The 18,684-nt window shown below is 39.1% G+C and overlaps 2 protein-coding genes across 3 annotated transcripts; both read left to right on the top strand.

Moving 5' to 3' along the window:
- The first annotated feature begins 497 nt into the window (after positions 1-497).
- LOC106171412 (sulfotransferase 1C2) lies at positions 498-4,530 on the top strand. The gene is made up of 5 exons (XM_024076727.2): positions 498-723; positions 2,296-2,625; positions 3,001-3,101; positions 3,425-3,632; positions 4,079-4,530. The coding sequence occupies exons 1-5, from the start codon at positions 498-500 to the stop codon at positions 4,192-4,194; spliced, it is 981 nt and encodes a 326-aa protein (XP_023932495.2). The 3' UTR covers positions 4,195-4,530.
- A 242-nt stretch (positions 4,531-4,772) lies between these two features.
- On the top strand, positions 4,773-8,944 carry LOC106171406 (sulfotransferase 1A3). 2 transcript variants are annotated; one of them, XM_087005764.1, is made up of 5 exons: positions 4,773-5,074; positions 6,932-7,261; positions 7,686-7,786; positions 7,952-8,159; positions 8,433-8,944. In XM_087005764.1, the coding sequence occupies exons 1-5, from the start codon at positions 4,885-4,887 to the stop codon at positions 8,546-8,548; spliced, it is 945 nt and encodes a 314-aa protein (XP_086861890.1). In that variant the 5' UTR covers positions 4,773-4,884; the 3' UTR covers positions 8,549-8,944. The 2 variants fall into 2 exon arrangements, with proteins under 2 accessions (XP_086861890.1, XP_013407198.3); XM_013551744.3 differs by lacking the exon at positions 4,773-5,074 and adding an exon at positions 5,554-5,923.
- Positions 8,945-18,684: the final 9,740 nt, after the last annotated feature.

Genomic DNA, 18,684 nt, shown 5'->3' with positions numbered 1-18,684 from the left:
GAAGCAACGGTAGAAATAAAATAGCCCAGCGCCCAGGAAGCTGCATGTCAAATCGAAGGGGAGACGGTGCTCGCATCTTCTATCACATGTAGTCCATATATGCCTAATAAATAAAAGATCTCCAGTGCAGAACAAACAAACATTAGCGTTAGTATTGGCTGTAACACAACGCGCCACTGTAAAACACATAAACCCTGTCATAGTACATTTTGCAATGTTTTAACCACGTGTTTAATGAAAAAGGCCCCATCTATATGTCAAAGGTAGAACATTTGCAGAAAATATGTTTATGGCCTGCATTTACTTAATGTAAGGCTAAATGCATTTACAACTGTATCTTCTTTGCTGTCTATTTTATCTGAATTCATGAATGCTGAACCTCTGAACATGGAGATCCTCACAGTATATCTTGGTGCAAAGAACGCGAATACAGTTTAAATTCAGCATTGTTTACTGGACCTTCGCAACCCTTTTTCTAAGCTTTGAATTTGACCAACATGGCTAACATGACTAATGCAACTTTCCACACGGCCGAAGTTGACCAAGACCCAAAGGAATCGATCTTCGAGTTGAAGGACGGAGATGGCCTTCCATTTCCATGGAAACAATTCAAGGGTTTGGTTGGGCTTCCTGGGATACCAAATATGGTGCAGCGAATGCAGAACCTAACACATTTCGTCGCTCGAGAAGATGACATCTGGATTTGCGGCTACCGAAAATGCGGTAACTATTAAACATAATGATATATGAGGAAACGTTACTCCCCATCGAGGCCGTAGGGGAGACCGGGGCTAGTTGGCCCAGTTAGACACTTTTGGCCTTGTAGAGCCAACTAGGAGTGGGTTAGAGTAACAAAACCGGTTTCAAACTAAGCCCCATGAACTAAGCTACGTATGCAACGTCATTATTTTTCAAATATAATGCCAGGTGGCTCACAATTTGACAAAAAACGCAGTTGACGTCAGGGGGGCCAACTTCCGCCATGGGGCAAGTTGGCCCCAGGGTTGGGGCAAGTTGGCCCCCCTATACGAAAATGAAGTATATGTAAACGCTTTGAAATACATTTTTATAAAATTTTAATTTATTTAATTGATTTTTGAGAGTCTTTGATGAATAAACAGTTCAATTAGGCAGATTTATTGAGGTTTCCGTACGTCACGTTGTTGGGGGGGGGGGGGGGGGTGTTGCAAGAACCAAAATATCTATCAATAAAATGTGTTTTGTTTTAATTAAGAATAAATAAATAATGGTATAAAGAAGGTTTTTAATGAATGAAAACGAATAATAAATTTTCTTTTAAAAGAAAGTATCAAATTCAGTTTTAAACCATTGAGTTTGTTTCAACAATGGTCTCTAGCTAGGGAGGGGTGGAAAATCCCCTTGGGGCCACATATAACACAATAAATACAAAGGGAATCCCCTTACAATGAATTAAGGCAAAATAAATGTTTTTCTACGGAAAGTCCAATGGATTTGCTTTTTAATACTTACAATCAACAGAATATTTCTAATATAAATTTTCAAAAAGACACCAGAGAGAAAATTTAAAAAAATCAATCAGACGGTAATAGACACCGGCAAGCTTTGTCAATTTCACCAACTTGTATATTTCAAACAGCGTTGCGCGCAAAGGTTTGTGGGTAATATGAGGGTCCAACTTACCCCGAGTCAAGGGGGCCAACTAGCCCCGGGTGCACATTATTTATTTTAAAGGATGGTAGCCATTTATGGTGCTAGAAAGAGCAACGATGATACATCTCTGTGAAACTTGAAACAATGAGCTTCAGTTTGATGCCCTATACATATCTTATATTCGATCAAAAGCCTATGAAAATAGATTTTTAAATCTCTTAAACAAAATTACTTTTAGGTGCAAAAATCGTTTATTTCGACTCACCGCTTAGGTAAAACTTTTTAACGTCCGACACTTCCTTAGCATTGTAGGCTACGGTCACTTTGCAAGAGTATGTGGCCCATTTTTTTACCTCGTAGTTACTTTTTCATAAATTGACGGGGGGCCAACTTACCCCGGGGTCCAACTAGCCCCGGTCTCCCCTATTTTAATTAAAATATATTAAAATATGTGTACTTTTCCAAAGTGCGAGGTTGGATCCATAAATTAGCCAGAGGCATAACTGTAAATATCTTTTGAAAAATCAATCTGTGACCCTGGTACATGTACTGAGTTAAGGGTAAGAATACGCCCGCTTGTATGCCCGCCTGTCCGTGTGTCTGCCGGGTACATCCGACCATTTTATAAAACTCTTGGGATTAAAGTTCACATTTTGTTTTCAGGTAATCACTGGGTATGGGAGATGGCTTCGATGATCATCAAAGGAAAAGCAGAAACAATTGCAGAGCCAAAAGAAGATTATTTCATAGAACACGAAGATTTGCCTTTCTTCGACTCCAAACCTTCCCCACGCGTTATGAACACACATCTCACGTCAGACTGGATCCCCAAAGACGTGTTTATTAAGAAAAACAAAATCATCCTCGTTATTCGTAATCCTAAGGATGCTTACGTTTCTCTGTATTATCACATGTTGGGCCTTAAGAAAAAGAACTATGAAGGAACATGGAATGGATTTTTCGAACTTATACCACAACTGATAAAGTACGACCGTGAGTAGCTGTAGGATTAAACTTTTTTGAGAAATTCAAGATGTCCGCCAAAGACAATTAAATACATCCGTTTAACAAATGGCAATTTAGCACCTGTGGGTGCATTATCTAAGGGGTATTGATTAACGCTCCATATACGGCTTCGTAAAGCATCTAGAGCGGTTATATGTTTCATATAATAAATAATATAATAATAAATAATCACTAAATACAATTCTAAATTTGCGGCGGACACAGATATCCACTACTGGGTAGAACTTAAGTGGTACTGTGCTGACTGACCGAAAAGACGATCTTGGTTGAATATTTTAAGTTAAATGAAAATAGTACAGAGAGAAGCGCATGTTTAACGATATTTGTTCTTCGTTATTTCAGAGTGCTATGATAGTTGGGTTTCTTACTATAAAGTATTTTGGGAATATGCCAAGCAGCACACGGATACAATTCTTGTCGTAAAATATGAGGACGTGCTAAAGGTGAGGTTTACATTTCGTTTTTTAATTGTATTCATTAATAGGGGCAATTGAACAGTACTGACAAAGAAGAAATTCAAGATAATAAACGAAGGGTACAGACTGTAGGCCTACCCATATATTAATAAATGATAGTTCAGTTTGACAGAACTAATAACTAGACACACCAAAGTCACCTTGATATGTACATGTAGTTTTTCACATACGTAGATAAATAAGGACAGGTTTTGGCAAACAATCCAAAACCTGGCACACTTGTTACTCTCGACTTTCCTTGGTTACCAAATATATGACAAGGAAAGTGTCAATATTTGTTTTCCTTGTAGGATCCAGTGACCCACGTGCGTAAAATTGCCAGTTTCCTCGAGAAACCTATTGACCAGGTTCTCTGTGAGGCAATTGCAGAGCAATGTAGTTTTGAAAACATGAAAAGGAACAAACAGACCCATCGAGAGGCGGGTCCAGAAGGGGAGAGGAACACCATGCCTGAACTCAAGAAATGGCGCGACACGGCTTTCGGCATGTATAGGAAAGGTTGGGATGTATTTAGTTTGAAAGTCACTGCATTTCTGATTTGACCAAGAAACGTGTAGGAAATCTATATATAGAACTAAAACTTATTGTGTGTAGTCTATCAATTTCACACAGCGACATACATGTACCAAACTGATAAGTATATATATATATATAATGTCCCGCCTAATTTCATTAATAATATTATCTTTAAATTTCCATCTATATTCCGAAAGTTCAGTTTGGTACAATATTTTTATTTGTAGAAGATTTCATGTGATTATTGAATCTGAGCTTAAATTTACTTCCACAAAGATTTACATACATGTATATCTCATACATTGTTTTCTTGGCAATTACTACTGCTGCAAAAAAAAAAAAAAAAAAAAAATATATATATATATATATATATATATATATATATATATATATATATATATATATATATATATATATCATTTTTTTAGGAAAAGTTGGGGACTGGAAGAACCATTTCACTGTGGCTCAGAATGAACGCTTTGATGCTCTTTACCAGGAACAGATGAAAGGATGTGACCTGACTGTTGACTACGAAGCTGATTAACGACAGTTGACTAGCCATTTTTTTTCCTTTTTGTTTCCTTTTTTAACGCTATCGCTGAAAAGGTAAAAAAGAAAAAAAAGTCTCCTTTAGCATTATCTGTCGGTATGAATATAGCTTGTAGTTCTTTATTAAGTATACAATCCAGTCGAATTACACATTTGCATCACAAAATCCATTATTTTGCTAGATGATATGCTTTTAAGAGAGTTCTGAAGATAAATTGGAGTAAATCTGAGATGAATTGAATAAAGGAACAACTTGATTAAAAATCAAATTCGTGGTTGAGCAATACCGCTGAAAAAAAAAGCACCAAGATCAATAATTCTTTACATGCATATGCATATGCATGAACTTACTTATTTTTTTACATCTGATATTACTTAGCCAAGTTTGTTCGTTCTGATTTATATTCTACTGTTATTAAATCTGTGCTGTGCTTTATGAACGCTATCTCGTTAGTGTCCTTTGTGTGTCATGGTTATACCTTTACTCTGGTCAAATGGTGAGTTTGAGAACAACATGATATGGAAAAAAATCGTTTGTAAATCATTGCGATTATATGTAATAAATAATAAGGTGAGACTGTATACAATTACGGACTTTATACCATTATGCAACTGGAATGTTGACTGTAACGATAACCTGAGGTGATAAAAATAATCCGCTTAATTGAGACTGGACTTTGACAAGATGGCTGAGGAGCAGGAGGAGGACACTATTTTTGAACTGACTGACGGAAACGGGCTCCCATTTCAGTGGAAGCAGTTTGGTGATTTGGTCGGGATTCACGGCTTCCCGAACCTGACGCAGCGTTTGAGGAAGCTCTCAGATTTAATCGCACGTGCTGATGATGTATGGGTCTGCGCCATGGCCAAATGTGGTAAGATCCCCTGTAGTTCTGTACATGAACGCTGGTAACTGTTAGACTATATGTGTTTAATGGTCCATGCAGAATTAACTGGCCCAATTCAAACTGGGAATAGTTTAATTTACGCCAGCAGATGGAAATGTTCACAGAGGGATAACGTTGTGACACACAGGTAGGCCTACCTGCAGGCATAAAAGGAGACCTAGTTATTGGAAGGTCACAAATACTACAATACAATGTCACAATAGTGCGTCCGAACTTGAAAAAGTCTGTGCAACTGACACAGTTCACTAAAAAATTATACACTTTTCACTGTGTCCATGAAGGTTTTTTTTCGTGGAAACGTCATAATTACGTGTAACTCTTGTTTCTATTACTCGAAAGACATATAAATCACATTCAGTCGGAGTTTTATGACTTTATTGTGAACTCGGTTAATATTTACTAATTGATTGAAGCGCAGTAATGTAGTGTGTGTGTGTGTGTGTGTGTGCGTGTGCATGTGTGTGGTCATTCGCGAGCACGGACTCTTGTCTCAGCCTCTACCAAATGCACTTAAAGTAGGTCACAAAAAATAACAACAAGGCCCCCTACAAGAAACTGCACTGGTATGACTTGAAATATCAGTAGAGTACAACATGGCCGACATGCTTGTTCTCACCGGGTTAAATGACCTAGAAAAAGACACGAAGGACTCTATATTCGAGATGATCGACGGACATGGCCTGCCATTTTTATGGAAGCAGTTCGAGGGTTTGGTTGGGCTCCCCGCAATTCCAAATATGGTACAGCGAATGCGAAATCTACCCAATTTTGTTGCCCGAGAGGAAGACATTTGGGTTTTCAGCTTTCCGAAATGCGGTAATCAGTCCGACATAGGACAACTATAACTGAATATTAATTTTTAAAATCAGTTTACTATACATCTTTTCTTGTCTTTGCCGTCATTCTAAGAAAATGAATTATCTTTTGGATTTTTGAGATATTTTTGTTAATGTCTTGATCTGTATCGAACTGCCAGGCCATAGGCCCCTATAGGCCTATTCTCTTTGCTTCGAATTTTATTATATTTAATGATATGCAACTGGTGATGCTCTATCTTGATCATCTTAAGCCTTTTCATTGCCCTCTCGTGAAAAGGTGGATTAGGTGTGCTTGCATGCTTGCATCTATGTAGGTCATTGAGATTGGTATGTCCGTCCATCTGTCCGCCTTCTTCGGTAGTTTTCTTGTCTGTCTACAAGCTGCCGTCTGAATTATTCACTGTACGCCAGTCTGCTGTCTGTCTGCCCGCAGTCTGCATGCCTGCTGTCTGTCTGCTCACTGTCTGCATGCCTGCTGTCTGTCTGTCCGCTATCTGCATGCCTGTTGTCTGTCTGCCCACTGTCTGCATGCCTGCTGTCTGTCTGCCTGTCCGCTATCTGCATGCCTGTTGTCTGTCTGCCCACTGTCTGCATGCCTGCTGTCTGTCTGCTCACTGTCTGCATGCCTGCTGTCTGTCTGTCTGCTATCTGCATGCCTGTTGTCTGTCTGCCCACTGTCTGCATGCCTGCTGTCTGTCTGCCCGCTATCTGCATGCCTGCTGTCTGTGTGCCAGCCATGTGGTGGTTGTAATGAGATCTTTTCCGTCTACCAACCTTCCCTCCTGTATCCACCCATCCATCCTTTTGCCTGACTGGCCTTACACCAAAGTCCCCCAGCTGCAATCACCAGTCTACCCTAGCTCCTCCTGGCTGTCTGTCTGCCTGCCTGCCTGCCTGGCCTGTCTCCAACTGCCTGGCTGGCCTGTCTCCAACGCACCGCTCTCCCCTGAAACCACCAGACAGAAGTTTCAATTTTAACGCTGCTTGTAAATAATTTTGTTTTTAGGCACTCACTGGATATGGGAGGTTGCGTCTATGGTCATCAACGGTAAGGCGGAAACAATCCCAGTGCCAAAAGAAGATTATTTCGTAGAACATGAGGACCTGGCTTCATTGGACTCCAAACCTTCCCCACGTGTGCTAAATACCCACCTCCCGTTAGAATGGATCCCGAAAGACGTGTTTACTAAGAAAAACAAAATCATCCTCGTTATCCGTAATCCTAAAGATGCTTATGTCTCTCTGTACTATCACATGTCGGGCATGAAGAGGAAGAACTATGAAGGAACGTGGAATGGATTTTTCGAACTTATACCGCAACTGATGGAGTACGAAAGTGAGTGGTCATGCGTTTTAATGGATTAAGTTAAATTAGCATCGTTACAAATAGGCTACTGCTGTTACATGTAGTAAAACACAGGAGCAAAAAAACTTCCAAATCTCCATTTACTTTTATTATGATCTAAAGCAAAGAAGAAAAGAAAAGTAAAGAAGACAATAACAATAAGCATCTGTTATATGACGTATAAAGTTGAGAGAAATTGAAACCCCGTAAGACATTTTGCTACCGTAGATATACCTGTAAAGGCTAAAAACCCCGGAGATTTCACTTTTCTCTGAACTCTAGCTGGAGTTAAAAATAGTCTTCTAATCTCAAATCGAACGTATCCATTAAATGTGTGTTAAATGAAGTTCAGTTTATTTATAATCAAAGATAGAACTGCGTTCATCATCGTATTATTTGTTTTCTATTATCTTAGAGTGCTATGATAATTGGATGTATTACTATAAAACATTCTGGGAATATGCCAAGCAGCACACGGATACAGTTCTTGCTTTAAAATATGAAGAAATGCTAAAGGTGAGTTTTTTTCCTTTGTTTTTAATTTCATTTTTATAGGTGAAATCCAAACATATCCAAATAATCCAAGCATACTATGGAGATGGAGACTGGTGAATTTAACTCATTCCTTTCCATAGATACGATTAAAAGGGATAATATTGACAGTGTTTATATTTTTTGCAGGATCCAGTGGGTCACGTGCGCAAAATTGCCGAATTCCTCGGGAAACCCATCGACCAGAAACTCTGTGAAGCAATCGCAGAAAAATGCAGTTTTGATCACATGAAAAAAGCCAAGCAAACAAGCAGAGTGGCGGGACCTGAAGGTGAAAAACACGCTAAGCCGGAGGAAAAAGTGTGGCGCGACGCAGCTCATGGGATGTATAGAAAAGGTTAGAAAGAAGGAAATCTACAGTGTGAGGAAATTTATAACTAACTTTATAAATAATTTATTAACTATATGTAACATAAATGTTGTTCGTTATTTTATTATCTGAATTCTGAATAGACAGTTTAACATGTTTAAGGTTAGTTCTCCATTCTTCCAATAGTGCATGAAGTAGCTCCATTTTTTACAACTCATAGTCAGTGTTATTTCCACTTTACCGCAGGTTAACATTTACCTTGTTTGCAATAGCCCTCGATCCTGTTATGTTATTTTCTAGGAAAAGTTGGTGACTGGAAGAACCATTTCACTGTGGCTCAAAACGAACGCTTTGATGCTCTGTACCAAGAACAGATGAAAGGAAGTGATCTGACCGTGGCTTTTGAAATTGATTAATGACTAAAAAATTTAGGGAATCTTAAATTACATACTAACACCACACAGAAAACAAATTTCAGGTGCAGGGTAAGGCTGGGGGAAACCATTCTGAGAAAAAATTAATACAAATTGCTGGGAGGAGGGATAACGGAGCACATTGGAGATAATTTGACTGGACTATCGACCAACGAACACATATTTTGAATACTTATTAGGAATTGTGTACAGAAGAACATAATTTTAAAAAATGTACTTTTATAACAATATCAGCAAGTCAAGCTGTTCAAGAATAGAACGGGGATATAACCATGTGGAAATATAACCATGTGGATTCAAAATAAATTGTATTGAAATAAGAATATCCAGTACATCGAAGGGCATTTTTGAAATAAGAATAAAGAATTCTAGATATTATACGTGTCTATATCATATACGAATGCATGAAACAAATAATGGAAAACGGTACTTATAAAGGAAGAAGGGGTATCAACAGATTTATTGTTTTAGCCGTCTCTGCGAATGTTACATGGTGGGAGGTGATGATACCCATCAGAGTTGTTACACGTGTCTCACCTATCGCATTCTTTTTGACACTACCGTAAATGACCATTGTTTGCAAACTTAAAGGGATAATAACTGCTCGTTTTGGCCAAAAAATGAATTTTCCCGGAGTAAACAACAATTTTCCCATACTAACCAAGGGTTAACGAATCCATTTCTACATTCAAAGTTAGTCCCTGTTTTTTTCTAAAAAGTTTGGTTTTATGTTATAATCTCTTAAAGGGATAATAACTCTTCGTATGAGATCTATATTTCACAATAAAAACATTGTGAATAACTCATAGAAATATAATATATTCTGTTTTACCACAAAAACAGCAGTTATAGCTATTATTCTGATATCTGAGCTTGTCTACAGACCACGTGACCTCCATTGAAGGCTATACTGTTAAAATCTCTTAAGAGATTTTAACAAAAAAACAAACTTTTTAGAAAAAAAACAGGGACTAACTTTGAATGTAAAAATGGATTCATTAACCATTGGTAAGTATGGGAAAATTGTTGTTTACTCCAGGAAAATTCATTTTTTTGGCCGAAACGAAGAGTTATTATCCCTTTAAGATATTATTACAGAGTATAGCCATCTAGATCACGTGGTCTGATGACAAGCTCAGAGATCAGAATAATAGCTATAACAGCCGTTATTGTGGTAAAACAGAATATATTATATTTCTATGAGTTGTTTACAATGTTTTTACTGTGAAATATAGATTTCATATGAAGAGTTATTATCCTTTTGAACGATTCTTTACGCCCTTTTTACAAGGAAATGGATTTCTCATATCGAAAGTTATTTTGCTATAGTGAATGAATTATATACCCTTAATGAATTATATACCCTTAAGTATTTGGTCCATAAGTTAGAGCAAGAACAACCATAAATTTATGAATGCTGAAGAAATGGAGTTATTAGTCAGGCGGTTAAGTCCAAATTATATCCAGAATTGTGCAAAAGTTGATAAAAGCATGAAACTTTCCACGATGAATGACCCTTAGGTGTTTGTCAATTTTGGATCGGGGGGCAACTCCAAAATTCACAAGTACCCGGATGAGACGCTTTCTTAAATATGCTGACTCAGCATTTTATGTACATTTAGATTTCATCAAAACGAGCACTAGCAGTACTAATTATGATATCATAAATAGATTTAAAAAAGGTACGCTCACTGTGCACATCTATGAGAGCAATGATGACGTCACGATGACGTCACTGGGTGATATTGCACAATTTAGAATGACAAATATCCACTTTCTCCAACAGGAACAATAGTCGAACTCTGTAATGTTTTTTCCGTAATTTTTTATTACAGAAGTGCATCCTTTAGGGTTAGAAAGGTAAAATTAGCTTGATTGCAACTTCCGAGACATTGAGCATTTTCAATATGGCCGTCAATTTTTGAGGAAAAACAGAAAAACAACCAGAAGTCGACGGATGTACTTTATTTGTGGCTGTTGTGAATGTGTTTCATGTCGGAAGAACACAGTAGGGCACAAGACTACATCCTAGCACGTCGTTGTTACTGATAAAAAACAAAATGGCCGCCAAAACATAGGGTAGAGGCAGAGGGTAAAGTAAATCGGCAAAATTAGCATATTTCTAGTATCATCAGTCTAATTAATGGCATCTTCTTCTTTGATTTTTCCGTTCATCGTGATTTTTCGTTAGCTTTTATCCTACACTACCATTATCTGCTTGTTTAATATTCAACTTATGTGTGGTGAGGGCGTAAGCCCTCCAAGTAGTCAGGTTACCAATCTAATTGGTCCCATAGTTGAACAATACTATGTTGTTTTCTGTAATTGTTTGAAAAAGAAATGCCCCTTTTTTGGTCAGAAAAGTCAACTTAGCTTGGCTTTACTAACTTCTGGGACATTGGCACTTTTCGTTACCCAACGTTCTGCCAATTTTTACGCAAAATTAGATAAGTATTCATAGCAATTTACATCAAACTATATACAGTGCGTGAAGATTATTCATTTTTTAGTCTATTTGCATGTTAACAAATACAGAGATGGTGTTTATTAGGGCTTTCTTTCCCATAATCTGCAAGTCATTTTAATAGAAATAGCAAAATAGCCACCAAATTCACAAATTTGAAGTTGTGCTTCTTTATTCTAACCACATGAGTGCTAAAAATCCTAGGAATATGTCCCGACATCGTGTCTATCTCCAAGAAAAGCCACACGGAAGGCGTGCTGCAACTGCACTGAGACTGAACGGACTCGGTATGATCACTTTCACCCGACAAAGCGAATTTTCCCTACAATAAGATATCCTTTAGTCTGGGTCCCAATCCAACATACGGGCTTCAACGTCTGGTCTACGACCGAAAAATTGATGTCAAGTTGTAAAAAAGCCTAAAAAGACAGCAAAGAGCAAGAGGGGAGAGGGGGATCGGGGACAAGCAAAGTATGATTGGGCTCACCATCTTTGAACACTGCTGCGGATATAATGACCTTCTCAAACATGCACCTGTTTTTATACCTCCCCCAAAACATCTCAACACGTAAGATTCCCGTGCAAAGGCCGAGCAACAACCAAGGCTGCCCTACGTCTACTTGCGTTGCCCTTGCGTTGCCTGTACTCCTTGTACGCATAACGTACGTAGTGCACGATGCGGGACACGTGCTAAAGCCCGTCGGGCGCAGAGATACTTCTGACACGCGGAGGCTGAGCTTCTCAGGTACTGTCCACGCACTTTCTTCTTGCGCACTAATGACAATCACCAGTTACTTGATTTCTTCCCTGCGATCTAGCTACGGCCCAGCCAGACGAGAGGAACCTAAAATACCCTACGTCTACTTGCGTTGCCCTTGCGTTGCCTGTACTCCTTGTACGCATAACGTACGTAGTGCACGATGCGGGACACGTGCTAAAGCCCGTCGGGCGCAGAGATACTTCTGACACGCGGAGGCTGAGCTTCTCAGGTACTGTCCACGCACTTTCTTCTTACGCACTAATGACAATCACCAGTTACTTGATTTCTTCCCTGCGATCTAGCTACGGCCCAGCCAGACGAGAGGAACCTAAAATACCGTACGTCCTGAAAATCGTGCGTGGAGTTGGGACCCAGGCTTAAGCTCATATAAAGCCTATGTCCCAACCGAACGTACGGGCTGCTACGTGTGGTCTACGGCGAAAAAAAAAAAATGGGCAAAACGTGGGAGTTCGTGCGTGAGGAGCACGTCCATCTTGCGACTTTTGGAGGGCGCAAACAGCACGTAGAAACTTTTCGACATGATCTAGCTGCTACGTGCGCTCTAGCTACGTCCTAGCAGGACGCAAGGAACCTAAATAACGTGCGTCCAAAACGTAGTTGGGATCTATAGGCTTTAGCGACAATACACGGCACAAGCATGTACTGTAGAGGTAATTGCCGCTGCCCGTAGGCACTTACGATGTCATAAAAAATCCCACGGAAAACGTGTACGAGTTCATTGTACGGCATCCGTAGCAAATGTCATTTAGACTTTGGCGATCCAAACGAGATGAAGAGGCAATTTTCATATCGTCAGCGGAATATCGGTAGCGATCCGAGCGAGACGAGAAGGTAATTTTCAAATTTGTTTTAGGGACTTTGTCAGCAGAAGATCGTCAGCGGGAGATAGTTATTGATCCGAGCAAAAAGAGAAGGCAATTTGAATATTTGTTCAAGGGCCTCATTAGTGGAAGATCGTCAGCGGGAGACCCGGTGGTTAGGATGCGTTCATTCGCAACTGAGTGAAATATGCTAATGTCTAACCCTGCAAGAGCAAAATTTATTCACATGATTGAGATGGTAACAACTGACTACTGAATGTTTATTTTGCATTAAAACGTGCTCTAGCAGTTCAGACTCCCAACAAAAGGAAATTGCCAAAATAAGTCGGTAATTGATTTTTGAAATATTTTAATACTATTTTTCAGATATTTTTATTTATACCCCCCTCCATTGAAATTATTCTTTCTTTTTTTCATTTCATTCCTTTTATTTTTGAGTGTCAAACAAGCTGATAATGATAGGTAAGGATCATGGCTAATTAAAAATCTAAATGAACAGAAAAATCGAAGGCATAAAAAGTTTTAATTAGAATAATTATGCACGTTATAGACTGACTATACTGCTATACTTCATCCTCTGCTGTATGCGTTGGCGGCCATTTTGATTTTTCAATAACAGAAACATGCTAGTATGCAGTCATTTATCCTACTGTGTTCTTATGACGGGAATTGTGTTCAAAATAGCCACAAATAAATTATATCTGTCAACTCTTGGTTGTTTTTCTATTTTCTCTAAAAATTGACGGCCATATTGAAAATGCTCAAAGTCTCGGAAGTAGAAACCAAGCCAACTCAACCTATCTAGCCCTCAAGGATGCATTTCTGTAATGAACGTTTACAGGAAATATCATAGCAGGGTTCGACTATTTGGCATATGCGAGTGAGTGGATATTTGTCATTTTGTATTGTGCAATATCTCCCAGTGACGTCATCATGACGTCATCATTGTTGTGATAGATGTTTACAGTTAGTGTACGTTTTTCAAATTTATTCATGTTATCATAATTAACGCCGGTAGTGCTCGTTTACGTGAATTCTGGATGTACATAAAATGCTGAGTCAGCATATTTTAAGAAAGCTGCTCATCCGGGTACTTGTGAATTTTGGAGTTGCCCCCCGATCCAAAATTGACAAACACCCAATGGTCCATTCATCGTGGAAAGTTTCATGCTTTTATCAACTTTTGCACAATTTTTTAGCTTAACCGCCTAACTATATATAACTATTAAACTGTTATACATGTATAACTGAAAAACAGCGAAAGATGAAAGGTGATTTGTCTTGAAGGGAAATATTCCAAGACATCAATAAAGACAATATATTTAAATTTCCATGTTGGAATGGAAAACGGTAGCATTGTTGTTATTAAGCGCTGAATTTAGATGATAGCATATACCTCTTGCTGTTTTTGCCTATGACTAAGGAAAATAAGTATATCTTCAAAGGAAAATAAGTATATCTTCATCTATTTTTCAAAATTTCAAAACGCAAATTAACAATTTTAGAATTAATTTTGGATCAGATTTTCTAGTTGAAATGAATTGTTTATCGGGCAATACTAAAGATAATACTGAAAGTGAAACATTTTGGTATTCCTTAGCCAGTGTGCAAAGACTGTAAACAGCAACAACCGGATATACAGATACAGTATACATGTACATGTATTGTGAACTGTACAATATTTACTCTATCTGTAACAGTTTCGTCCTTGGTTTGAATTACCCTCAGATGATCGTAAATTGAATGAAATTGATGATAAGAACAGCAGTTCTGGTTAAAAGAGTTAAAGGTATGCCATCAGCGTTTGCAACTGAAAAAGACCTTGAATGAATGAAGTACATGTATCTAAGTAAAAAAGAACAAACTGCAGTCTAAGCAGGCAGTAAAATAAAACAGACTGGTTATCTTATCATACAAAAGAAATATGTCCGCCAACGCTACTCTTATATAAAAAAGTTACAACTGATACCTCAGGCAAAACGTGACAATTAGTCTTTAATTCTGGATCAGATAACATTCTGGACAATCGTGCACCTCGTTATCGGGTAGTGTGGTCCGATCTACCGGTGAATTCGGGATCATTCGGTCCCGAGTCTGGTAGTTGGGTAGGCTTGAAACTGCAGCGTGTGCCGCTATAAGCCTTGTCATCGAGAGCACAGCAACGAGAAGCACTTGAGCAACTGGTGCTATTGAGACGGTCTGGGTGATGGTTCATCCTTCAATGGTCTAGCCAATGTTGGAAATGTTTCGCATTTGTCAGTATCCTACCACAATAACTTCTGAAGGTGACCTTAAGCACTTGCAGCTTTAGTTAGAGACCACGTGGCTATCCTACAAAAGGTTAATACTGACAAAATAGCATGCGTTCTGTTAGGGCAAACCCCTGGTTTGAGAACCTGAAGTAAAGATACTAACTTGACATAACTAGTTTTCAATAAAATAACGATTAAAAAAACCCAGCAAATTCAGCTTTTGCTCACCTTCAAGTAAAACGAACATAATGAATGCATAAGGAATGCATTTCTGTAAAAAAAGTTTACTGGAAAGAACATCGCAGGGTTCGACTATTGAGCCTATTGGGGGTAGCAACTCCACTACTAATATAATATAATATAATGCTGTATACAATAATCTGTGTTGAGCTAGTTGTTCCTTTTTCCATAGAAACATTGAACGTGAAACCTTTATATAGAAAAGGCGTTTATTTCCTGTAATTTTTTTGGGGTTGTAATTCCTGGGACATTCTCGTGATGGAGATGGAGACTGGTAAATTTAATTCATTTTTTCCAAAGATATGATAAAAAGGGATAAATAATTTTAAGTGTGTAAATTTTTAATCATGATCCAGCGAGTCACGTACTTAAAATTGCCGAATTCCTCAGGAAAACTATCGACCATAAGCTCTGTGAAGCAATTTCAGAGATATGCAGTTTTGATCACATGAAAAAAGCCAAACAATCAAAAGAGGTGGCGGGTCCTGAAGGTGAAAAACACACCAAGTCGGAGGAAAGAATGTGGCGCGACACGGCTCCTGGAATATATAGAAAAGGTTGGAAACTTAAAGTAGAAATTTACAGTAACAGAATTTATGTGTAACCAGAAAAAATCTCTAAAGCCTAGATTTCATTTACCATACGTAAACGGTTTTCCGTACGATTTTTTTCCATCGTAGGTAGCTAGGTGCTACGGCGAGTACGTCTGCATTAAGCCTCGGTCACAACCGGACGCACGAATTTCAGGATTGTACGTCCCCTGCGATTTTTGGGTGCTGCGGAGGCCGTGGAGGTCGTGGAGGTAGAGGAGAGTCTGCCTTGCGAGTTGCAAGGACCACATGAGATGTCCTTTCAAGCAGGGACGCTAATTGCAAGGAGCGATGGCCGTGGAAATTGTACTCATTAAATGATTTATTGAGTTTGTGTTGCTTCCTGTGTACGTGGCACACACTCGCCACTTACGAAGGGAATGCAACGCACGGCGAAAGTAGTGCCCGTTTGCGTCAGTTTTGCTTCACACGTTTGTGGTGACGTACTGACGGCGTACTTCAATTTTGCTTCCTGTTCTCCTCTTCTTTCTTCTTCCTCCTCCCTTTTTTCTACTATGTAAGTTTCTTTCTCTTGCCTTTTGGAGGCATATTAGAAACTAAATTGAGCAAAAATTTGAAAATTTTGAAAATTGTTGTACACGTTACACAGTCGACGTTCATTGTAAAGACACGAGCGTGCGTCGTGAGCAAGCCTTTTATACACCAGACGTGGGGGTGACGCACGTGCGACGCATTCCCGGTGTGCCCTCGACTATGTTCGTTAGTCGTGAGAGCGTGCACCTTACTCAACACGCAAAGGGCACTTGCTCCTTCATTGCTTGCGACGTGCGTCTTGCACAACGCGCGTCTCTCTTGCTAACTCAGTGCGAGGGAAGCAAATTACGCTTACGGCCTCGCTGTTCGCAGGCTATTCGTAGAATCTTTTGGACATGACCAACATCCTCCGCACGTGTCTGCGAACTCGAAATTTCGTAAGAAGGACTTGCGTGGGAAGTGAGATTCTGCCCAAAATTTGGACGCAAACAGCCCGTAAGAGCCCGTACGGCCGGTTGTGACCGAGGCTTTACATACGGATACCATGTCATTTCTCCGACATGACCTAGAGGTCGCGTAACGAAAAATCGGTTGTTGGTTGAAGAGTAATCACACGTAGCCCTTTCAGTCTCAGTGCTGTTGCCGCACGCCTTTTGTGCGGCTTCCTTGAAGATCGATACGTTGTCTGTACAGCCCCCTACGGTTTTAAGCACCCATGTTGCCAGACTTTAAATACATAAAAAAGTATTACTCTGATTTCTTTACTTTTGCTATGCCTCTTAAAACCGAGGTGGAAGAGAATGGGATCAAGAACAGGTTCAACCTGTATCAATATCACCGAAAGTCCACCGAACATTGCCCGTACAGGAACTGTGCTATCCCATCTACGATAACGCTACGGCCTAGCAGTTTACGATTTAAAAAAAAATTGTCCAAAGTATTAGCATTACAAAATTACTTGAATTCGTACGATGTCGTACGAATTCTCAAGGCCACCGCTTGTCTCCGTACAGACGACGCACGAAAAGGGATTTGGGGCAGTATACGAGCACCGTACGGACATCGCATGATAAATATAATCTAGGCTTTAACTACATGTTATGTATGTTGCTCGTCAATTAATCATCTGAGTGCTGAAAACAAATAATTTAAACGGTCAGTTCTTCATTCCTACCTCAGTACTACATGTAAACTCCCCTACTTGAAAAAAGTGGGATCCTTATGCAGAGCAATACATCACTCGAAAGGAATACGTCAAGAATGAAACTGGGAGCATGACCACCCGGTTATAGTTCATCATAATAATGCCACTCCACATATAGCCATTTTACAAGAAGGCTGGCCATATGCAAACCAGACCCAGACCCTCCACTGGCCAACGCAATCCCCAGATCTGAACAACCTTCAAAATGCATGGGGCATACTCGGGAGAGGATTGCTGAGGGATAACCCTGCAAACAGAAATTATCTTATAATTATTATCTTTGCATTTGTAGGTGGAACGCCATCACTCCGCAAACAGTATAGAACCTTTTTGACTCCATGCTCAGACGCGTGAGGTGCATTTCCGATTCAAAGGATACTGTGCAAAACACTAAGATACGATTTTGTTTTTTTATGGTCAGTTTAGTCACTGGTTGTAGTGGAAAAAATCATTCCAGAAGTTAAGTTTAAAAAAAGGGACTGTTTTATGACTTGTTTTTCTATGTCATTTTACGCATTTTGTAGTGGGAACGACCCTTTTTTGAAAGGGGAGTATATCTTTAATTTTTGCAACTCATTACTGGTATATTCCAATAACTTAAGGGTGAAAACACAGTTTACTTTGTTTGCTTTACCTTTCGATTCTGTTTAATGTGTTATTTTACAGTAAAAGCTGGTGACTGGAAGAACCATTTTACTGTGACTCAGAACGAACGCTTTGAGGTTCTTTACCAGGAAAGGAAGCGACCTGACCATGGATTTTGTAGTTGCTTAACGAAATCTACAATTACATACTGGTGCACTGGAAACAAATTTGGGCGGAGGAGGGTTGGTATTATTCCGAACAAAAAGACATTTAGCTACATGGAGGAAGGATGGCGGCGTAAAACTATGTGCCTAAGATGATGTGTATAATTAAAGTATAGATAGTTATATTATTATTATTATTATTATTATTATTATTATTATTATTATGTTTATTCTGAATTGTGAGTGAAGTATTCACAAATAAATGACATCATTTTACTTTTTTCACATTATCAGCAAGTCATCCAGAAGTACGCGCAATACAATTTTTGGGCTTCAAAAATTGGACAGGGCTCTTTCCCCCATGCCTCCTGTACTTAGACTGCGTTCTCATAAACCCATCGCACTAGCTTGATCGATCTAACTCTGTGGGGCTTCTTGCTAAAGTGCTTTCAGTGTAATCAGTTTAATTGTCTGGCACGCCCCCTTGAGTAACTAGGGGTAATTGACTATCGATAATTACCC

Source organism: Lingula anatina, chromosome 2, assembly GCF_051362555.1.
Source record: "Lingula anatina isolate TDL-2025a chromosome 2, LinAna3.0, whole genome shotgun sequence".
In the NCBI taxonomy this organism is placed as follows: Eukaryota; Metazoa; Brachiopoda; class Lingulata; order Lingulida; family Lingulidae; genus Lingula; species Lingula anatina.
Note: the sequence above shows the minus strand (reverse complement) of the source record. Positions and strands in the feature narration are given on the sequence as shown.

Coding starts and splice junctions, on each gene's coding strand:
- LOC106171406 (XM_013551744.3), top strand. CDS start 5,701: ATGGCCGACATGCTTGTTCTCACCGGGTTAAATGACCTAGAAAAAGAC. Junction 7,787..7,951: donor AATATGAAGAAATGCTAAAG/GTGAGTTTTTTT, acceptor TATTTTTTGCAG/GATCCAGTGGGTCACGTGCG. Junction 8,160..8,432: donor TCATGGGATGTATAGAAAAG/GTTAGAAAGAAG, acceptor GTTATTTTCTAG/GAAAAGTTGGTGACTGGAAG.
- LOC106171412 (XM_024076727.2), top strand. CDS start 498: ATGGCTAACATGACTAATGCAACTTTCCACACGGCCGAAGTTGACCAA. Junction 724..2,295: donor TTGCGGCTACCGAAAATGCG/GTAACTATTAAA, acceptor TTTTGTTTTCAG/GTAATCACTGGGTATGGGAG. Junction 2,626..3,000: donor ACAACTGATAAAGTACGACC/GTGAGTAGCTGT, acceptor TCGTTATTTCAG/AGTGCTATGATAGTTGGGTT.